The following is an 18,727-nucleotide window of genomic DNA, read 5'->3' on the forward strand; positions in this document are numbered from 1 at the left end:
AGGATGCTGGATCTCAAGCTAAAGAAATTAACTGCCTTGATTGATACAGAAAAGACATTTTATTATGTCTGTCCTAGTCCTTACATACTAGCAGTAAGATAAAGCAGCCTGAATTATCTGGGGAAACATTCATTTTTAAGGTTTCTTAAAAATGTAAGGAAAAAAAAAAGAGGCACCAAATATAGAAAACCACAGATCTCATTTAAGATTTCAAGGTGCTGTAGCAAGACTCTTTGAAAGCTAAGTAGGTGACCCACATTCTGCACAGCAGGCTGAGGGTGAAATTCCAGCTAGAGACACAAGCCCAGCTCTTCATGGCAATCCCACGCTGAGAGCAGGGTTTGGCTTTCTGAAGCAAAAATCAGAGAGAAAGGGGAGATGAGCTCCCTACTGGGGCACAGCCCTTCTCCTCTCACTGAAATTGCCCAAACCATATGTTCCTCTCTCCAGATAAAGGTGTTTCTTGCATAAGTACACCTGCAAAAGGAGCAACAGCCAGGAATTTGTGCTCCTGCAGGGTGGGCAGGAATGGCAACAGCAGCAGTGCCAGCAAACCAGACAGGGAGGGATGTTTATACATGCTGGAATGTCCAAGTGCTGAGCATTTCCAACATGCAAAACACTTCTTCACTACAAACCAAAAATTGTTTCCCCAAAGCACCAGAAAGACAAGAGAACTCCATGTTGCAGTGTCTGATTTTCATTATCTGAGGAGGAATGGATGTGACTCGTAATGAAATGCAGGCAAAAATCATGGTCTGGTGATCGAAACTCCAACTAATTACAACAATTAAGAACTAGAGTGTCTGTGTACTCATCTGCAAATTCTCTGTGCATCCTCCTGATAGCTGAACAATAATTCTTCTCAGGAAGAAAAGGAACAAGGGGGATACCTTGAAGCAAATTGCTTGGCAGAGCAATTCTTTTATTCAGCTTTGCACGACTGTTAATAGAGGACATTTAGCAAGCATGTGCAGTTGGAGTACTGGAAAGAATCCTGAATATTTACTACAGCAATGCATGAAAAGATCTTTCATTTACCTGCTCAAAATAATAGGTAATTCAGAACTGCTATTGTATGCTGAGAGGGAAAAAAAAATCCATAATCCCTAGGAATTGGTTAATATGAACAAAAACATAGTGCTTACTAGCTGTGTAACATTGATTTCTTTAAGCTGCTGCCTCAATTACTTCCAAAATGAAGGCTGACATCATTAATATGTCTCTTTTTTCCTAGCAAATTACCATTCATTTGTAAAAGTAGCAGGGCTACTGCAGTCTGCCTTGCTGCAAAGGATGTAAAATTAATTTAAATAATTACTGACCTAATTCCATTTCTCATGTTTAAGTCCAAACTGCCTGAAAGTGCACTTTTCTGCAATCTGCTTTCTCTCTGAGCGCAGCCTAATGCATCCCCCGACCCGCCTGCTCCCAGCCATTGTCACTTTTACATGGGGGCAGGGATGCTGCTGTGCTTTGAAGCTGCCTGTGGCTCCCTGGCCCTGATTTCCACGCCTGATGGGACAAGGGAGGTGGCCCAGGAGTGGAAATGCAGTGGGGTTTCTTCCAACACATCCCCACACGGGTCTGGGAGACAACAAGGTGCTCCTGGTGGGATCCTTGGGGTGCCCTGAGCAGGGCCAGGAGCTGGACTCGATGAGCCTGATGGGCCCCCTCCAACTCTGTATTCCATGGTCCTGTGACTGATTAATATTATCAATAATCACCCTCTGAGGGTGCAAACCATGGGCTCCCAGCTCAAGGGGAACATCTTCCTATAAAATCAATTTCACTTAGTGCTTGTTTAATTTTGAGAGCCGTGTATGTGCGCACAGAGAGGGATATTCTGCCAGCAGGCACCAAGTGTCCCCATGGCCATTAATTGTCACTGAGCACGGCTGGGGATGGAGATGCAGTGACAGAGCCCCCTGAAAGGGAGTCCCAGAGGGTCCTGTACAGGCCCTAGGGTTGGTGCACAGCCTGGTTTGTGCATGCACCCAGAGGTCTCACCTCAATTTCTCACCTTTGGAGGCAGCTCTCCCTCAAAACCGACAGCCTCAGCTGCCCTTCATCTGCCAGAGGGCGAGTCAGCCTCTGAGCCTTCCTCAGGCTCCCTGTTCCCTCTTCATCCTCACCCTCCAGACCACGAGTCTCACCCCAGTCTCGCCTCTTCTCTTCCTCCCCTGCCCTCAATCTGCTGCCTGCTTGCCTGCTGGAAGCTGTTTCTAAAAGCTTAATTTAGGATCTTTGTCATTTTTTCATTAAGAATTAATTAATGCCTTGCCTTTTAAGGTCAGTATGAAATACAAGACAGAGGTTGGGCATATGTTAATGAGAATCTGACTAATTAAGCTGTGGACTTGTAGGGAAGAACTCTGACAAGTAACCAACATGATTTAACCAAAGTATATTGATTCAGGAAATGTAAAATGGAAAGAAAAATTAATTGCTTGAGCATTTTATTCTCCAGAAAAGCCTGATTCATAGTTAATCAAATATTTTAATTGAATTTATCTGAGACCTCTAAATAAATTTGAATAAAGGATTATGCTTGGATGTCTGGAATTTCATAATGGCAAGATAAAGATCTTCATCAGAACTGGCAGCCTTAACTCTGTATTGCCCTGCTCTGGCTGCTGTAAGCTGCTCTCTACTTGAGAACAGTTTTGTAATTCTCAGAAATAATTCAAGTTCATCCCTAAGTCTTGAAATATAACCTAGGAACACTAAAAATCAAGCAAACTTATTAATCCACATCTTACTTGCCAAAATAGGAATAAAATGGCTTATGTTTAAAGTGAGCTATAGCACCTTGTGCACAGTCAAAAGATTTTTTTTTTGCCATTTTTTGTATGTATTTACCTACAAAAATCAAGCCAAAACCAAAAAAGATATAGAGAAACAAAGAAGGAGAGAAAGTAACTAAGGCAAATGCAGAAATGTTGTGTCCACCAGGTTTGGTGAACATGTATTGTCACTGTAACTGCATATAAAATTGGAATGCTCATAATACTGGGTAGAATGAAATCTTCTGCAATTATGTAATGTAATTTACAAGTGAAGTTCCTGGAATAAATAACTGTCTGCTCAACTGTGTCCTGCAGAGATGAACATAAATATGAACTAAAAATAACAGCCATAATAATGACTTTATTGGGGATCAGAAAAGTGTGATAAACATTTTAAGAGCAAAAGCTCTGCAATGACAGGGCCCTGGTTTCCAGCTGACAGCAATAAATTACTGTTACATTGGGAGAAACTGTAATTAAGTCTTTGGATCTCGACTTAAGGGATCTGGGATAAACAGCTTCTGGCCAATCACACACAGAGCAAGGGAGAGATCTCCAGAGGTTTCTGCTCCAGATTGCCTCTTACACAAGTCACAGCCTCAGATCAGCAAAGCACACTTGCACACAGCTGAAAAAATATGAATTAAACTACTGGAGCATGGCACGGTGCTTTAAAGTGAACATAAAACCTATCAATTCTATATGTAAGAACAAGCTTAAATATTTCTGTGCCTTAACTCAGAGTCCTAATTTCTCCATCTCAGCATCTCAGATGTTAAATAAGAGATGTTACCACTTTTTCCCACCTTTGCCCATTTTTCCCTATTCCAGCTGTATATTCTGGTGAGCAGGATAGGGTTTTATCCTGTGCTTGTAAAATTCCCATCCTGTGGAGGTCCATCCTTGACCAGGTCCACAAAATGTTGTGAAAGGCTGAGGAGTGAGTGGTATCAGCTTCTGGGTCAGGCCTCAAAGCAAGAGCGAGGACTGTGAACAATTCAGGTCACTTCTAGCCCAACAGAGAATTTGAGCTGAAGCAGGATATATTACAGATCTATTTCCTGATTTTTTTGTCCAAACTCCTGTTTAAAAAAACCTGAATGGCTCTGAGAAATTAGGCTTGGTACTGTAGTCAAACCCACAAATAAATGCATCTGACCAACAGAAGTGACAGATCACATTGCAGTGGGAAAAAAACCTTCTGAATAACTAACGGGCTAGGTAATAAGGGTTTGGATAAACTGAGAACACCAGAAAGAATTGCATTAGAAACTGTTCTACATAAAACATTTTTTGAATACACTTTGGTGAACATAAAAGCCTCTCTCTGCAGATAATTTGTCAAGGGGAAAAGGCACTCAACTCAAAACAATAAAGTCTTCTTTGTAAGCTATGTCGCCACATTTATTTTTATTCAAAGCTCTAGAAGACAGTTTTATTAGAAATATCTGAGCAATTAAGCAATCTACACATCGTTTCCTTAAGTATGTGTTCAGCGGGATAGAGAGAAGAGAGAGTTATTTCCAGGACTACCTGGTGAGATGAAAAATGTTCTCCACAGCTTCTTGTCACGAGTAACATCTCGTATTTCCCTCGTCATGTTCACCAGCCTGCCTGCCACCGGGGGCACGCGCCGGAAATCCAGGATCCTGCAAGAGCCGGAGCAGACGTGGGTTATGGAAAGGATTAAAGTGTAATGAGAGTTACAGGTTTTAGGAAGCTTCATTACACTCTGAAGGCACATTTATCTGTGGGCTTTAAGGAGTATAAAGCCCGTCACTTTAAACTGGATAATTCCTCATGTAATGTATTATAAAATATGTCCTGAAATGATGAGCTCTGCATTGCCAACGTAGTATGGAGTAAAATACAAGAAAATATGGAGGGCATTGTTCCATGATAAAAATGAAGATACATACCATTCCAAAAACAAGAGACAGCAAAAATTTATTTTTTCACTTCGTGCTACTTCATGATTGTACGACATGCATTTTGCTCACCAGTTTTTAAGTGAGCTGGGGAATGGGATTTCAGCCTCTTTCCTCCATAAACACCATGTAATTCTTTTTCTGACAGCCTTAGTATGTGTTTGATTTATTTCCTTCTGCTCCTCTCTGTTTTAATACCCTTATACCAACCTAAACAATCTCCCTGAGACCAAAAATCTTCCCACAGGCAAAGGCTGGGAGAAGAGCCTCTCCCTACCCCAAACTCCCCTGCCTTCATAGATCATAAAACCTCCCTGTGAAGCACTGCTATTACATACAGTAAAAGAGCAAAGACACCATACAAAGTCTCCCCATAGGCAGGATTTTTATATCCACTGTCTGCTGTTCAGATTTTCTTCATTGGGTAGCAACTGCTTTTCCTGCTTAGTGTGTGGATATTTAACACACCCCCTGTAGGAACTCCACTGATGTTTTTTTTCTACAGCACCATCTGCTTAAAACGGCAATATAAAATATAAAGCAGAAGGGATCAACACCAAGGTCAACAACAATGAAATAGAGAAGATCCTTGAAGGATTGGATCAGGATTGTTTCTTACTGGAAAACCTACCCTGTGCCACCCACCGACATGTTCCCATACCCCAGCCACCATTCCACAAGGCAGCAATGCTATGCAAACCCCCAAATAATTTGTGGCCCCAAAGCTTTGCACTTTCAAAAAGATGTTTCTTGGCCTTTCACAGTGTGAAAGATGCTTCAGTGAAATGCCATAGTTTCCAGACATACTGTTAATCACTAATTAGCAATTCCCACCCCTCATCTGGGAAGGCAGGAAGGGCTGCAGTCTTGGGGTATCCGCCATGCCCTGCGCTGGGTCTGGAGGGGGGACATTTTCAGCAACAGGAGCATGAGATGACCACCACTGCCCTCTCCTTCCCACTAACTTGTGGCATAAATATGGTCCTGATGTGGGACAGTCCCAGCTTTTTGCTGTGAATCCCCTTCCATCTCAAGGACTCCTCTGAATACACCATTCCCCTTGGCTCCTTTGGATCTCTGTGCCCTGGAGCTAATTGGGGTGAGCCAGGCTCCTGTCACACTAACGTGACACATTCCCTGGGAGATGGGTCCTCTCCATATGTGCTGCAAGATCACAAGGGAAATTAATTTCTCAGCTTCTCTTCAATATAACTTCTCTTTCTTTTTGACAATTACTTATTGCCAGGTTTCTCATTCCCAGGGTAAGCTGCATTTCCTAATTATTAACTTACTCTTTCATCATCTGCCATTTCATTTATTCACGGCATTTGCCCACCTTTGTTCCACTTTCCCCTTTTAAAAAGTAATTCAGTTCCAGGAATGGCCAAGTGCAGCAACTTATCACAATATTTCCCCTTTTAATGTAAATCTGTTCCACTTGCCTGTCGAGATGAAATGCTGCTATTTCTGCATTATGTCTCTCATAGTCTGAGAAGTAAAAAAAGTCAGGCGGGGTTTCTTGTTCTCTGGTTTGCCTGCAAAGGAAAACAAGGGAAGTGTTTTAATGAAGGGTTAGCATTCCTAAGGAGCAGTGCTCAGTCATCAACATGCTGTTCAGGAGTTCAGTATTGTTTGCCTAATGGAAGACCTTTAAATACCTCATTTGTGCATTATTTGCCATGCAGCCTTCATTTAATCTTCTTTTTTTTGAGCTACTCTAACAAAAAATAGGAATTCAAGACTTGTGCAGGCAGCGTGCTGTCACAAAGCTGTTCCACTCAAAACTCTCGCTCTATTTAACAAGATCTGTTTTATCACTCTCAAACATTTCATTAGCGATAGCGGTGAAGACAATGTCATTTCATTAAATTATCATCAACTGTAATTATGAAATTTCCAAAAGTAATAACATTTTTCTTTCATCTTTGGCAGCCATGCAGCTCCCATCTAGAATATGCCTCTCCCTTTGCACTACTTAAAGCCAAAAGTGACATGTTTTTCTTATTTTATAAGGAACAGGATCATTGCAGTTTGATGGCCACAACACTTGTCATGTTTCAAAGAACATTAGCAAGAGTGTTTTTGAGAGAAGATGCAGAATTTGTTGTTTCTTCAGTTTAAGAACCAATAAAAAATGTCATCCTGATAGGAAGGCTAAAGCTTCCACACCACAGAACATGAAAAATGCAAAGCTCTGTCTGTCTCACTTCAAGCACCTTCCAGTCCTTTTGGATGGAGCACAGCTCGAGCAGCTGACCAAGGCAACATCTGGGTCCCACCTCTACCTGTTTTGAAGTCCTCAGAGGGAGATAAGCACAGCAAAGCTGCCTGCAGAGCATCTGCAAGGGAGGACAGCTCTCCAGAAGAGGAAAACAAAGCTCTTTCTCATTCTCTGCTGCCACAGGTGGCCCAGCTGACAGCTCATGAGTCACTCGTGCTGCCTGCTGGCAATTAAAATACAGCTCCTGCATGGGGACCTAGGTGCATGGGAGGCTTTGGGATCGTGCTGGTGCAGAGCCCAAACCTCCCCTGAAGTCCTAATTTTGGGGTTGTTTGGGACCTGAAGCTGTGTCCACCCACCACTGTGACTGCCAGAGCTGCTGTCTGTCCACAAACCCACCTGGGACTCTCCAAGCTGCTGGAGAAACCAGATAAGTCCTGTGGTTTTTGGCTGCATGAAAATTTTGCTGTGCACCCAGCAGGGTCTGAAAGCCTGATATCCTTTCTCAGACGTTCCTTTTTATTATATTAACATCTTGGCAAGGTACTCTATCTTGCCCTAAATGATGAACAGCATCAAGGTACTTGTGTCCAACAGAACTCAAGGTCAGAGTGACCTTAAACACCCCAGTGATGCTCTGGAAAAATGGCACTGACCATTGTCACAGCAGTGGTCATGGAGGTGGCCAACACTTGGCAGAAGTCCTGCCAGGGAGCTGCTGAGGCCACAAAGAGTTCACAAAGACACAAGCTAAAAGCGAGCCAGGCATAAAATAAAAAATAGTATTTTGCTTTTTCTCCATAAGAAATGCAAAAGGGGAAGGAGCACCACAAAGAGGAAGAGGGGAGAGCAGAGCCTCTTGCTAAGCAGTCAAGGCAAGAGTTAGGAGAGCTGCCAGCTCATTGTGCATATTCCCTTAAAAAATGAAGGAATGAGCCCTGAATATTAATTCAAAGAAAAAAGATTAACCTATTTCTGCTGGCCATAAAATCACATATTTGTATGTAACCTTCCCTCCTCTAAAGATTTTAAGATTTGATTTCTTCAACAAATCCTCACCCCAAGATTTTGCAAAGCTTTACGCACATCAAGCACAGCAGATAAGGTGCAGAAAATATTACTATTAGCTAATCAATGCCATCTGCTTTTTATCTCCTGGACACTTCAGAAGAAACCATGGCCATTCCTTTATGAGAAAATCTTGCTGCAGAAAATCAGACTGAGCTGGGGGCTGGATCTCAGCCTTGCAAGCACAGCCCTGCCCCAGCCCAGCCCCTGTGCTCCCTTTCACCCCCAGCAAGGGCTGAGGATATTTTTCATTTGAGAATAAGCACAGCTGTCCTGCAGGCTCAGGCTTGTGTGTACAAATTTTCCTGCTGTCATAAAGTATTATTAAGTGGTTGCACACCCTCCTAAGGAAATAATGAAAATGATTGCCCTAAAACCTTCAAAAACGGACACCGAATCCACAGTGCAATCTAGACAATGGAAATACCAGTATTTTTTGAACCTGATGACACATCATGAAACAAACTCCCAAGTTTCTTCAGTGCTTAAGGTGCTTCCCCTCCCTCTACGAAAAGCCACTTTTCACATGGTCCATGCCCATGTCCAACACATGGTACCCACTTCTCTGCCTCTTGAAAATACCATGTTATTCAGAAAGTAGACTGGAAGGAGGATTTACCAACCCCCCAAGATGCTTTACATTCCTTATATTCCTCTGCAGAGCTCTCCAGATCTAAGATGTAGCAGATCCAAACATGAAACCCTCTCCTGAAACAACCTTGAAATATCCTTTGTGCTGACTTACTCCAATCTTCCACAGATACAACAGAAACCTGCTTTCTTGGATCAAACCTTAACTAGGCAGGTTGTTACTCAAGCAGACATTTATTTTTAATTTGATGTCTGCAGCAGCACCTGAAGAGGTTCCTTGGGAATTCCCCAGCCAGAGCAAGCTGCCACACCACCAGCAAACACTAACATGTGTGTGGGTTGTAGCCCAAGAAACACAACTGAACTCACAAAGCCACATGAGCCTGACAGAGCTCTGAACCAATGCCATTAACAGACTGATATGAGAATGGCTTCAAGTGTCAAAGGGCACGTCCATCTTAATCTAGAATGTTTACTTCATCCAACTGCATTGATATATAATTTTATTTTATCCATGTTAAAAATTGCCTTTTTTTTTTAATTGTGCACAATCTAATCAAGTCTGGTTTTTGCTAATTCTAATGATTTATTCTGATGTAAAAATATAGACAGGTGGAAGATTAAACTTCTCTCAGCAAGTCCAATCAGTTACTCCAGCTTTAGATCATGGTAACTAGTCTTCAGCCCCTAAGTGACAGGCTGGGAAAGGGGAATGAACTCCCAGACCCTTCCAGGTCAAGTAAAACATCTCTTAAAACAACACTGGAACTGATCCACACCAATGCATGTTTTAAATCAGAATTGCATTTTAAAAGGGAAAAAACCCACCCCTACATACAAGTTAGTTTGATTTTGTTATCTGATGGGTATTGAAGGTTATTGTCTAATAAAATGACACATATAATGAGATACTTGAGCACAGAGACCACCACAACTTCTGAGGGACAGTGAATTCCATTCTGAGCCCCTCAGTGCCAGCAGTGCCATCCCACCCCGAGCAGGGACAGGTTCTGCACAGGTTGCAGACAGTGGGAGAGGATTTCTGGCAGCAGCTCTTATTTTGCAAACAGTTGGAATCTGGTGATCCTCTCTTTGGAGAAGGATTTGGCAGATATTTATAACGGCAGGCTGGAAAGCTTTGGAGGAGAGACAGATGGAGGTCTGTTGATACTGCACACAGTTAAAAATTACATGGTGGCACCAGCCCAATTACAGCATGAGGAAAAGACAAATCAGCATGGGAACACGTGTAGCAAAGAAGGAAGAACTAAGGGGAATCAAAGCCCATGAAGATTTTCCCACCATGGCACAACTCAGAAAACACATAGGAAGCAAAGAATGATTTTAAGCAGGACAGGGACACGTTTGTGTTGACACAAGACAAGATGCAACTGTGATCTGATCTGGTGGCTATAGAAGTGAGACATGCTTAGAAACATAAGAAAGAAAGCTGCTCTGATAAAAGAACAGTCATGAATAAATCTGGTGAGTCAGCTCCTTTCTAGATATGGTTGGGACCTGGTTTGGTGTTCAGTAGTATTTGGATAAATCAAATGGTGATTTGTGTTCAAAAATTACTGGAAATTATTTCTGAAGCTTGAGAAATAATTATTCCTATTTATATTTCAAGCTTCTCTTCAATGTTTCTGTAAGCATTTTTTTTTCTTTTTTTGCCAATTACTCGGTCCCCCAGTCTCAGCATTAATAACTTCTCTGAGTTTTCTTTTTGCTGTTCATGAACCAAGTCACCACAGGGCAACTGCAGGTTCTGTAGACGCTCTGGTATTTTAGAAAACAGTTATTATAAAAACTAAACCTTTACCATGGAAATCTGTATTTAGTTTCCAGGATCACTAGCATACACCTGCCTAAACTACCAGGATTAATACCCACCAGGGCCGTGCATTACTCGAAAGAATCCTGCTCAGTGCCAGACTTCCTCTGCTCTGGAGGGGTTCTATTATCTGTACAGCAGCCAGAAAGCTAGAAAATAGGGCAAAGAGCCCAAAGTGAGCTAAGTGTTATCCTGACAGACACATGCTGTCTTCCGATGCTGCAGTCCAGAGACATCTCTGAGACACCTCTTGTGTCAGAGCCACATCCCTGAGCTAAGGAGAGGAAGTGCTGCTGCTTGGAAAACAGCTCCTTTTAAACAGGCTACCCTCGTGTTCTGACACATAATCAGGGGAATCAGCTGCTGGGATTAGGGATGATTAGGGAGCACGACAAGGAGCTTTGCAGCAGCAGGGAGCAGGTTTGCTTGGGTCAGGCCATTTTGCAGACAGAGCCCCTGCCTGACCCAGCAAGGGGAATTGGGCAGCAGCAAACTCACTAAGAGATATAAACCAGTGAGGCTTTGTAATTGCATTGGCAGGGACAGGACTAACACTGATAGAAGCATAATTTGGCTATGGGAACAGATAACAGGAGATTAACTGGGTCCACCCACAGCTATAGTTGCTATTCTTCTCCTTTGGAAAGCAGCTTTCCTCTCTTCCTGTGGAGCACTTAAATACCTGTCCTGAAGCCCAGTTGCAGGCTTAACAGTTCATGCACAATGTTACCTAAATGATAAAAATATAGCTAATACCAGACTCAAAGGATAGTTACTGCAAGACTAAAAGGTGGCCGCTCAGCAGTTTGCTGCAGTTTCAATGATTTTATCGCCTGGAATGGACTTGGGAAGTCACAAGCAGCCCCTTGATCCAGCACACCACTGAAGCACAGATGCTCCATCAATTCCAGAGAGCCTTTCTTCCAGCACAGACAGGCATGAAATCTCCCAAGCCCCCACTGATGAACTTCTTTGTACTAATGGGAAACTCAGACTGAAAGTCCGGTGTCTGCTTGCGAGATTTTCTCCCTCCCTCCCCTCCATGCAACACTTATGTCAAATTGGATTGTGCAGCAGGGGGATCTAGAGTGCCCTGGGATCATCTAAAGCTTATTATTCTAAGTAAAGGAGGCAGCCCATGGGAAAAAAAAAAAAAAAAAAAAAGGTGTCTCTGAGGCAGCTGCAGTCCTTAGGAGGGTACTGAGATTTTGCATGCAGAGTTGTATCTTCTGGGAGGGTTTTCAGTGCACTTGGCACCAGTTAGAACAGGTGGGAAAAACACCATTTAATTTTATAATACATTTTAATGGCTTAGTAAGTCCTTAGGACGAGAAATGATACGGCTAATGCAGCTACATCTACAGCAGCAGAGATATCTGGTGCCTATTTCTGCCTCCTTATGGAGCCTTGGCAGCTGATGGCTCTGGCTTTATCAAAGCATTGTGCTACAAAGAGCACTCCCAGGGACGATAGGAGCTGTTTACAAGAGCAGAATATGGGCCAGAAAATGAGTGGCCAACGCAGGAATGCAAAGACATGCAATTTGAGTGGTACAGAAAGGATGTTTGGCCCCTTTCACTGCTATCAACCAAATGACAATATGGGCCCCTGCAGGATATTCAGGCTTCTCCAGTTTAAGTAGCAGCTCTGCAGCTTGGAAAAATGAGAGAATATTTACTGTGGCAGAGAGAGAGAAATTCGAGCAGGGATGTGATAGCAATAGGAATAATTAGCATACTGCCAAAAGGATAAATACCCAGATCATGCTCTTGTGTGCCAGCCCCAGAGCACTTTTCTCCTGAGCAGACGGAGAGAGCTTGACAACAGCACATGCTCAAGGACCAGTTAGCTTAATATAAACCATAAACTTATGCAGAGAATAACAATAAGCTTCTGAAAGCACACTTGTATGTATAAATACCTTGTTACCTGGCACAGAAGGACAGTGGGGAGAAGAGGGTACAAAAATCCACAGGGACACAGAGTATTGAGGTGGGTTTTCTTTCTGTTTCCAGTGGAAAAGCAAAAGGAGGCTCAGGAGGTCACCTAGCCCATCCCCTGGCCCCAGGATGAGATCAGCTAGAGCTAAACCATTCTTGACAGACATTGCTTTAACATGATCTTCAAAATGTACTTTTGTGATCACACAGCTACAGCCCTCCTGCGTGCTGGCCTTCCTCCCCTGCTTCCTTCCAGCCTTGCTCTTTCCCCTCATTCCATGATCAAGGCAAAACCACCCCAGAGACACCTGCTGCAGCTGATGTGAGTGCCTTTCTGAGGGGGGATGCATGCGACAAACACACCAGAGCAAATGGCTCCCATTCCTGAAAAGAGCAACCCCAAGCCAAGACCTGGGAATGAACATCCTGCAGATTCCTAAGCTCAGAAGCTCCTTCTTTACTAAGCACAATTAATTTATTTTTAATTCACTAAAAATCCAACCAACCCAGAGCCCTGGAAGCCTATTTTAGGCTTTGCCTTTAAAACCAGCACTGTTGCTAGAAGACAAAAGAGCAACCTCTGATTCCTCTGCACAGGTCAGGGCATTTGTAAAAAGGTTGTGAAAAGTCAGTCCCTTGCTAGGGGCAGCACCAGTGGAAGGTTCCTGCCATCCCATGCACTAGATGTCTACATGTAAATATACAAAAATAAATAAATTTTTAAAAAAATATATATGGATGTATAAAAGCAGGTTTTCACCTGAGCAAAACATTGAGTTACCACTCCTGCCTATACAAGCAGACACAATATGAAGGGATGAATAATCAGGGCAAATAATATGATCCAAGAATATGAAAAATTCATTTCCTTCTCCACTAAAGTATAAAAATAATAACACACCCAGACATTTTCCTCTTTTTGGGGGCTTTTCTGTTTCTTTTAGTAGTATTAATATCTCAAAATGCACCTTCTCTATACTGCTGCCTTTACTGACATTGTGCTGACAGTAAAGTCAAGGCATAATCTCACCAATCATCATTTCATTGTCTACCAGCTCAGAAGAATAGCTCTTTTCTCATTCATTCTTTTGTGCTTTCAAATGCATAAGACATGCAGAGAATCTTTGATCAGCACAAAACACGTAAGAGTTTGATCAACTGGGAAAATTTCCTTCAGCAATTCAGAACATCACTTCCAGCTCTGCCCAGTAAGGAGGTGACTGTCACCACAGGAAAAGCAAATGGAAAAAAAAGTATTAGTGTAAGCACATTTGTCAGGATGTGCTCCCCACTTGTGCTTTTTGGTGTCACTGGTCCCCTTCTTGTCCCCTGGCTGAGAAGATGGAGTGAGATGGGTGCAGAGCTCAGCCTGGTCAGAGCTCAGATTCACTGATTCTGAGCTGTTGTGATTCTTATTCTTTCTTATTATTTCTTATTCTTTCTTATTCTTATTCTTGTTGTTGTTATTGTCTAGGAGGTGGCTGCAAAGAAAGCCACATTAATGAGATGCTGTTACAGAGCAGGCAAGCCATACAAAACCAGAGAGATGAGCTCCAGTGCTACCCAGCTCCAGATGGATGCACAGAGAGGCATGCAATGTACAATCCAGCACATACAGCAATATCTAACACTGTCTGCTGTGGTTTGGACATGATGTGACCAGACAAGTAGGATCATGCTTGGTAACATTTGCCTCTATTTCCCCTGCACCCTGCAAACACTAGTGAGGTGGTTTTTTTTGCCTTTCTTTAAGGAATCTTTAAATGTAAAAGGCAGGCATAGTGTTGGAAATAACACAAGTTTTAGAAAAAATTGAGGTAAGATGAGTTTTTCTAACAATTAAGGGGCTGGTCTCAGTTATTATGGAAAAGCAGCCCCCCTGGATGCTGGGGTAAGGGAAATAAAGCTGCTTTTCACAACCACTGCAGGGCTGCTCCTGCTGCAGGCATTGGCACACACAGCTGCTTTATGGCCAGCAGTGGGGACTGAAGTGTGTATTTCCAAAATCAGAAGCTCAGGTCTTCCCACTCTGGTTTAGAGAAGCCTTCCCCTGCTCAGGGAGCTCAGCAGGAGGATTACAATCCATACTGGAGTGAATTGCACAGGAGGCAGCACACACCCCCAGGAATTACAGGGGTGCAAAGGTGGGACTGGCTGAAATTCATCTTTGTCTCCCTCTTTGAGATGCTGGTAGGGAGGGCGATGCAGAGAGCAGGTGAACACTGATGCAGAGTGGCTAAGTGGCAGTGCTTGTTGGGTAGAAATGTTTTTCCATCATCCAGAACAAGCCGGGCTTGCACAGAAAAAATAATGAGTCACGGTGTGAAAAGAAAGGCAAGCTCTGGGAAGCTCCTGTCACTAATTTACGCTGCAGATAAAGCAAAATTCTTGACCCAGAAATAAGGTTTGGTTCATCCTTGAGGTAGAAACCTGACTTGACATACAAGAATCGAAAGATTAAAAGGTACTTGACAGCACAACGAAAGAGTTCCCAGTGCCAATGTTAACATGGTCGATGCTGTTGTCACAGCAGGGAGAAAAAATCCTCACAGCAATTAAAAAAGCAGGAGATGTCATTAATGAGGTGTTGCAGTGATATTTTGTGTCTTTTTAAAGACATCTTCATTAAGAAATTATACCACCATGAATGTCTTCTGTCCCTGCATGGCCTAGATTCCTTTGTGCTCTTAAGCAAGTAGTGTGAGCATTTTTGCCATGCCAAGCCCATGCTATCTGTCATCTTTCCCCTTGTTTTATCCCTTTGAGGCTCCACTGTACATTGTCTGCTCACCACAAATTGCAAGCATGAAAAACGATACAGCTGCAAAAACTATTTCTGAAGAACTGTCAAGAGCAAACAGAGCTCCATGTGAGCCCAGTTACCTGCAGCCTCCCTTCAGACTGCAGAATATTTTCTACAGAGGTTTTTCAATATATAACACTTCTAGAGGTCTGAGAGCACAGGAGGAAAAAAATTATGTGTAAAATTAGAAGTCTGAAGCATTTCTTCAGCCCTGAGAATGTTATTCAATATGTCTGGGGTCATTAAGGGCAGGGATTTAATGGAACAATAACATTAAACATATTAGAAGCATAGCACAGCTCAAGTTTCTTCCAGCTTTTTGGATTTTTTCTTCTCACTGTACGTGATGTATGTGCCCATTGAAATTCCTGGGTTCACAATAGGTTTATAGGTTAGAAAAAGTAATTACTGCGAGTCTGATGTATTGATACATAATTTCTTCCTTTTTATTCATGAGTTTCCTTGCTATCATTACGAGAACCATGAATACTAGTAAGTTTGTCCTCAAAATCTCCCAGATAGCAGGAAGATCTTAGCCCCGTTTTTCAGCAAAAGCTGCAAAACCAAGGAGCTATTAGGGATTCAGCCCTGCCCTGAGCGAAGCACTCGAGCCTCATTAAGCACATGCTTAACTTTGGGCACACATCTAGCCAGTGAACTGTGTGTGTCCTTGACAGCCAAGCACAGAATTAATCCTTCCTTGGAGCTGTTTGTGCTCAGCACTTTGCAGGAACGAGCCAGAGATCAGCACAAGATCCCTGCAGCAGCCCTGGCCACTCAGCCCGGCTCAGAGCTGCTCCTCCTTCTCCTTCTCCTTCTCCTTCTCCTTCTCCTTCTCCTTCTCCTTCTCCTTCTCCTTCTCCTTCTCCTTCTCCTTCTCCTTCTCCTTCTCCTTCTCCTTCTCCTTCTCCTTCTCCTTCTCCTTCTCCTTCTCCTCTCCTCTCCTCTCCTCTCCTCTCCTCCTCCCCTCCTCCTCCTCCTCCTCTCCTTCTTTCCACCCATGACAACAACTTTTTTGGGAAAAAAATCATTTCCCAAAAAGCATTCTGCCAAAAGCACAGGTCAGTTTGGCCATAGGCTTTGGTAGGCCCCAAAGTCACCTTTGAGGCTGGCCCTGAGGCCTGCAGTTCTCTGGGGGGATCAAGACTCCTTAAAAGCGAAAAATGAGGCTCAAATCCTGCCTTTCAGTGTGTCTCTGTTATATTAACTTCCTCCAGCCAGGTCTCATAAGCTCTCAGAGGTTTATAACACACCCAAGATAGCTCAGCTACCTTTGGAGGCATAAAAATCAGCAGGATGGCTTCTGTTGCAGTGTTGGAAACAAAAAGGTTTAATAAAAGGCAAAATAACAAACAGAGAAAAACTGAGCCAAGATGCAAGAGGTTCTTGTTCCTGGTAAAACAACTCACAAAAGCAATTAGTTTCTTTGTTCACTTCTTTTTCTAGTAAATTGCCCAGGCAGGACGTTTTGGCTTCTGCCCAATTTGCTATCCTTAAGTTTGAGGTGAAATCCCCCAGGCCTATGAGGCGTCTTTTTCACCTAATGGAGGAGAGAAACTTCTGGGCTTCTTTCCTTTTTGAGGGGACCTCCACCAACAGGGAGCACACTCTATATGTCTCTGCCCCACACAGGCCAAAACAAAGAGATCTAGACAGGCTCAGACAACTTTTGTGAGCTCCTGTGCTCCTGAAATGCCTTTTGAGCTGTGCCTGGTAGAGGAATGTGCTGAGGGGCCACAGGGCAGTACGAGCAACTTGCACGAGCACAATGTACAGAAGCAACATTCTCCTCTCCAGGACAAAATTTGCCTGAACTTTGTATTGACACCTCTGGAAGCACCACAGTTTTTGCACTCCCTATTCAGCACATTTGGCTCAGGCTCCCTCCTCCAATTTGTAGTGGAGAGTTTGAATTTCTGCACCCCGTGTCTCCCTCTCACTCATGAAGTTGCAGATCTTAAGATCATGTAATAGGAATAAAACCTATGGCTCAGAAGAATAAATAAAAGAGAAAAATCTTTTGTTTTGTGTCATGGCTGACCTATATATCTGCATTTGTGTAGGAGAGCTGTGCTGTCCCAAGGACCCTAAAGCAGTAACCAGCACCAGTAACTAAGATCATGCTCCCTTCTCCCTTCCCACCTGCCCATGCAGAAGTTCAAACACTTTTGGCTTCAGATTTCCAGTTTACCATTCAAGAGCTGCTGGATATGGAACTGCACTGAGCGCCCCAAGACTTCAGACAAATAACTAACATCAAAATCATTAATGGGACAAAGCCTACATAGTGTGTGCACCAATATTTTAAGAGCATTGAATCCTATTTGTGAAGCTGCTTTACCAGCTATGTATATCAAAGTTTCAGTACAAAATGAGAAATAGGGGATCAGAGCATCTTGTGCAACCTCCTGCTGCAAATCAGCACCCACCTTGTGAGTGCCAGCAGACAGCTCAGCTCCCACACATCATTTCCCCTGAGAATGCCCCACAGAGGGGCCAGAGGATGCACTGGTGCCCCATCCTTCTGCCCATCAGAGAGGACTTTCACCCAGTTCTGCTTTTCAAGCTTGCTTCAATCCCAGATCCTGAGACTCTTCCATAATTGTGCCACTGAGGACAGCAGGCATGTGCTTCCTGTGAGATAATTGCTCTCCAGGACTGAGTGTTTCCAATTCCTCAGAGGTGTGAGTTCCCACTAAAGCACACACACCCCTGAACTCACCTTCCTGATGCTGTTAACATTCCTTAACCTGTGGCAAAGGGTGATGTGCCTCTCTGAGCTGGAAAGGAGGTGTAATTGCCTGCCTCAGACTGCTTCATGGTTACAAAAGAAAGAGAGATGCTTTGATATGGTGTGGTTATTTCATTGCTCTAATAAAGCAAACCCTGCAACCTCTCTGTTTCCTCATTTATTTTATTTTAACTCCTGCCTCATTACCACTCCTGCCAGCAAACACAATCTCTGTGAAGAGTGCCCAACTTATTCTCTGCCCTCAGCTGCTTCTGCAGTTCATGGGTAACCCCTCATTTTCTCATGTGTTTTCTTCCCAACCAGAATTTTGCCTAAACAAGGAATATGGAGCAGCATTTTGCTGCTGGCCATGCCCCAGCTGAGCTCTGGCACTGGCCCCATCCCACTGCAAAGCCCTGCAGGTGATTCAGTACACCTCTGAGGCTGATTTCCCCTCACCCACACATCTCCCACCTGGATTATTTCCATCTGCAGAGGGTTACATGTTTGGCAATGTGCTGATATCACCACTTTGAGCATTTCTCAGGGAGTTACTTACTGCCTGCAGGCTGCCAAGGTGACTTACAAGTGCAAATATTCCTGGGTGCTCCTAAACCTCTCAACAACTTGGGAACAGCATTCCTCAGCCTCACTCAGAGGATGCCTTAGCTTCTCAAGTAGAACAGAGTAGAAGTAGTGGATTATCTTGGTATTAACTCAAATGTTTCACTTCCTGGCTAAATTTGATGTAGTTAACTCCATCTTCCTCATCCTTGGTTGTTCATTTATTGCATGAGAAAGTGCATACTGGGTTGGAAGCTT

General features: G+C 43.3%; 1 protein-coding gene across 1 annotated transcript in view; it reads right to left on the reverse strand.

Moving 5' to 3' along the window:
* Positions 1 to 18,727, reverse strand: part of FAM20C (FAM20C golgi associated secretory pathway kinase) — a 58,084-nt gene that overhangs the window by 6,980 nt on the left and 32,377 nt on the right. The window contains exons 4-5 of the mRNA XM_036392345.2: positions 6,160 to 6,252; positions 4,323 to 4,438 (exon numbers count right to left, since the gene is read on the reverse strand). Coding sequence (XP_036248238.1) covers positions 4,323 to 4,438; positions 6,160 to 6,252 — 209 coding nt within the window. The remainder of the gene's footprint in view (positions 1 to 4,322; positions 4,439 to 6,159; positions 6,253 to 18,727) is intronic.

Source organism: Molothrus ater, chromosome 16, assembly GCF_012460135.2.
Source record: "Molothrus ater isolate BHLD 08-10-18 breed brown headed cowbird chromosome 16, BPBGC_Mater_1.1, whole genome shotgun sequence".
Classification (NCBI taxonomy): Eukaryota; Metazoa; Chordata; class Aves; order Passeriformes; family Icteridae; genus Molothrus; species Molothrus ater.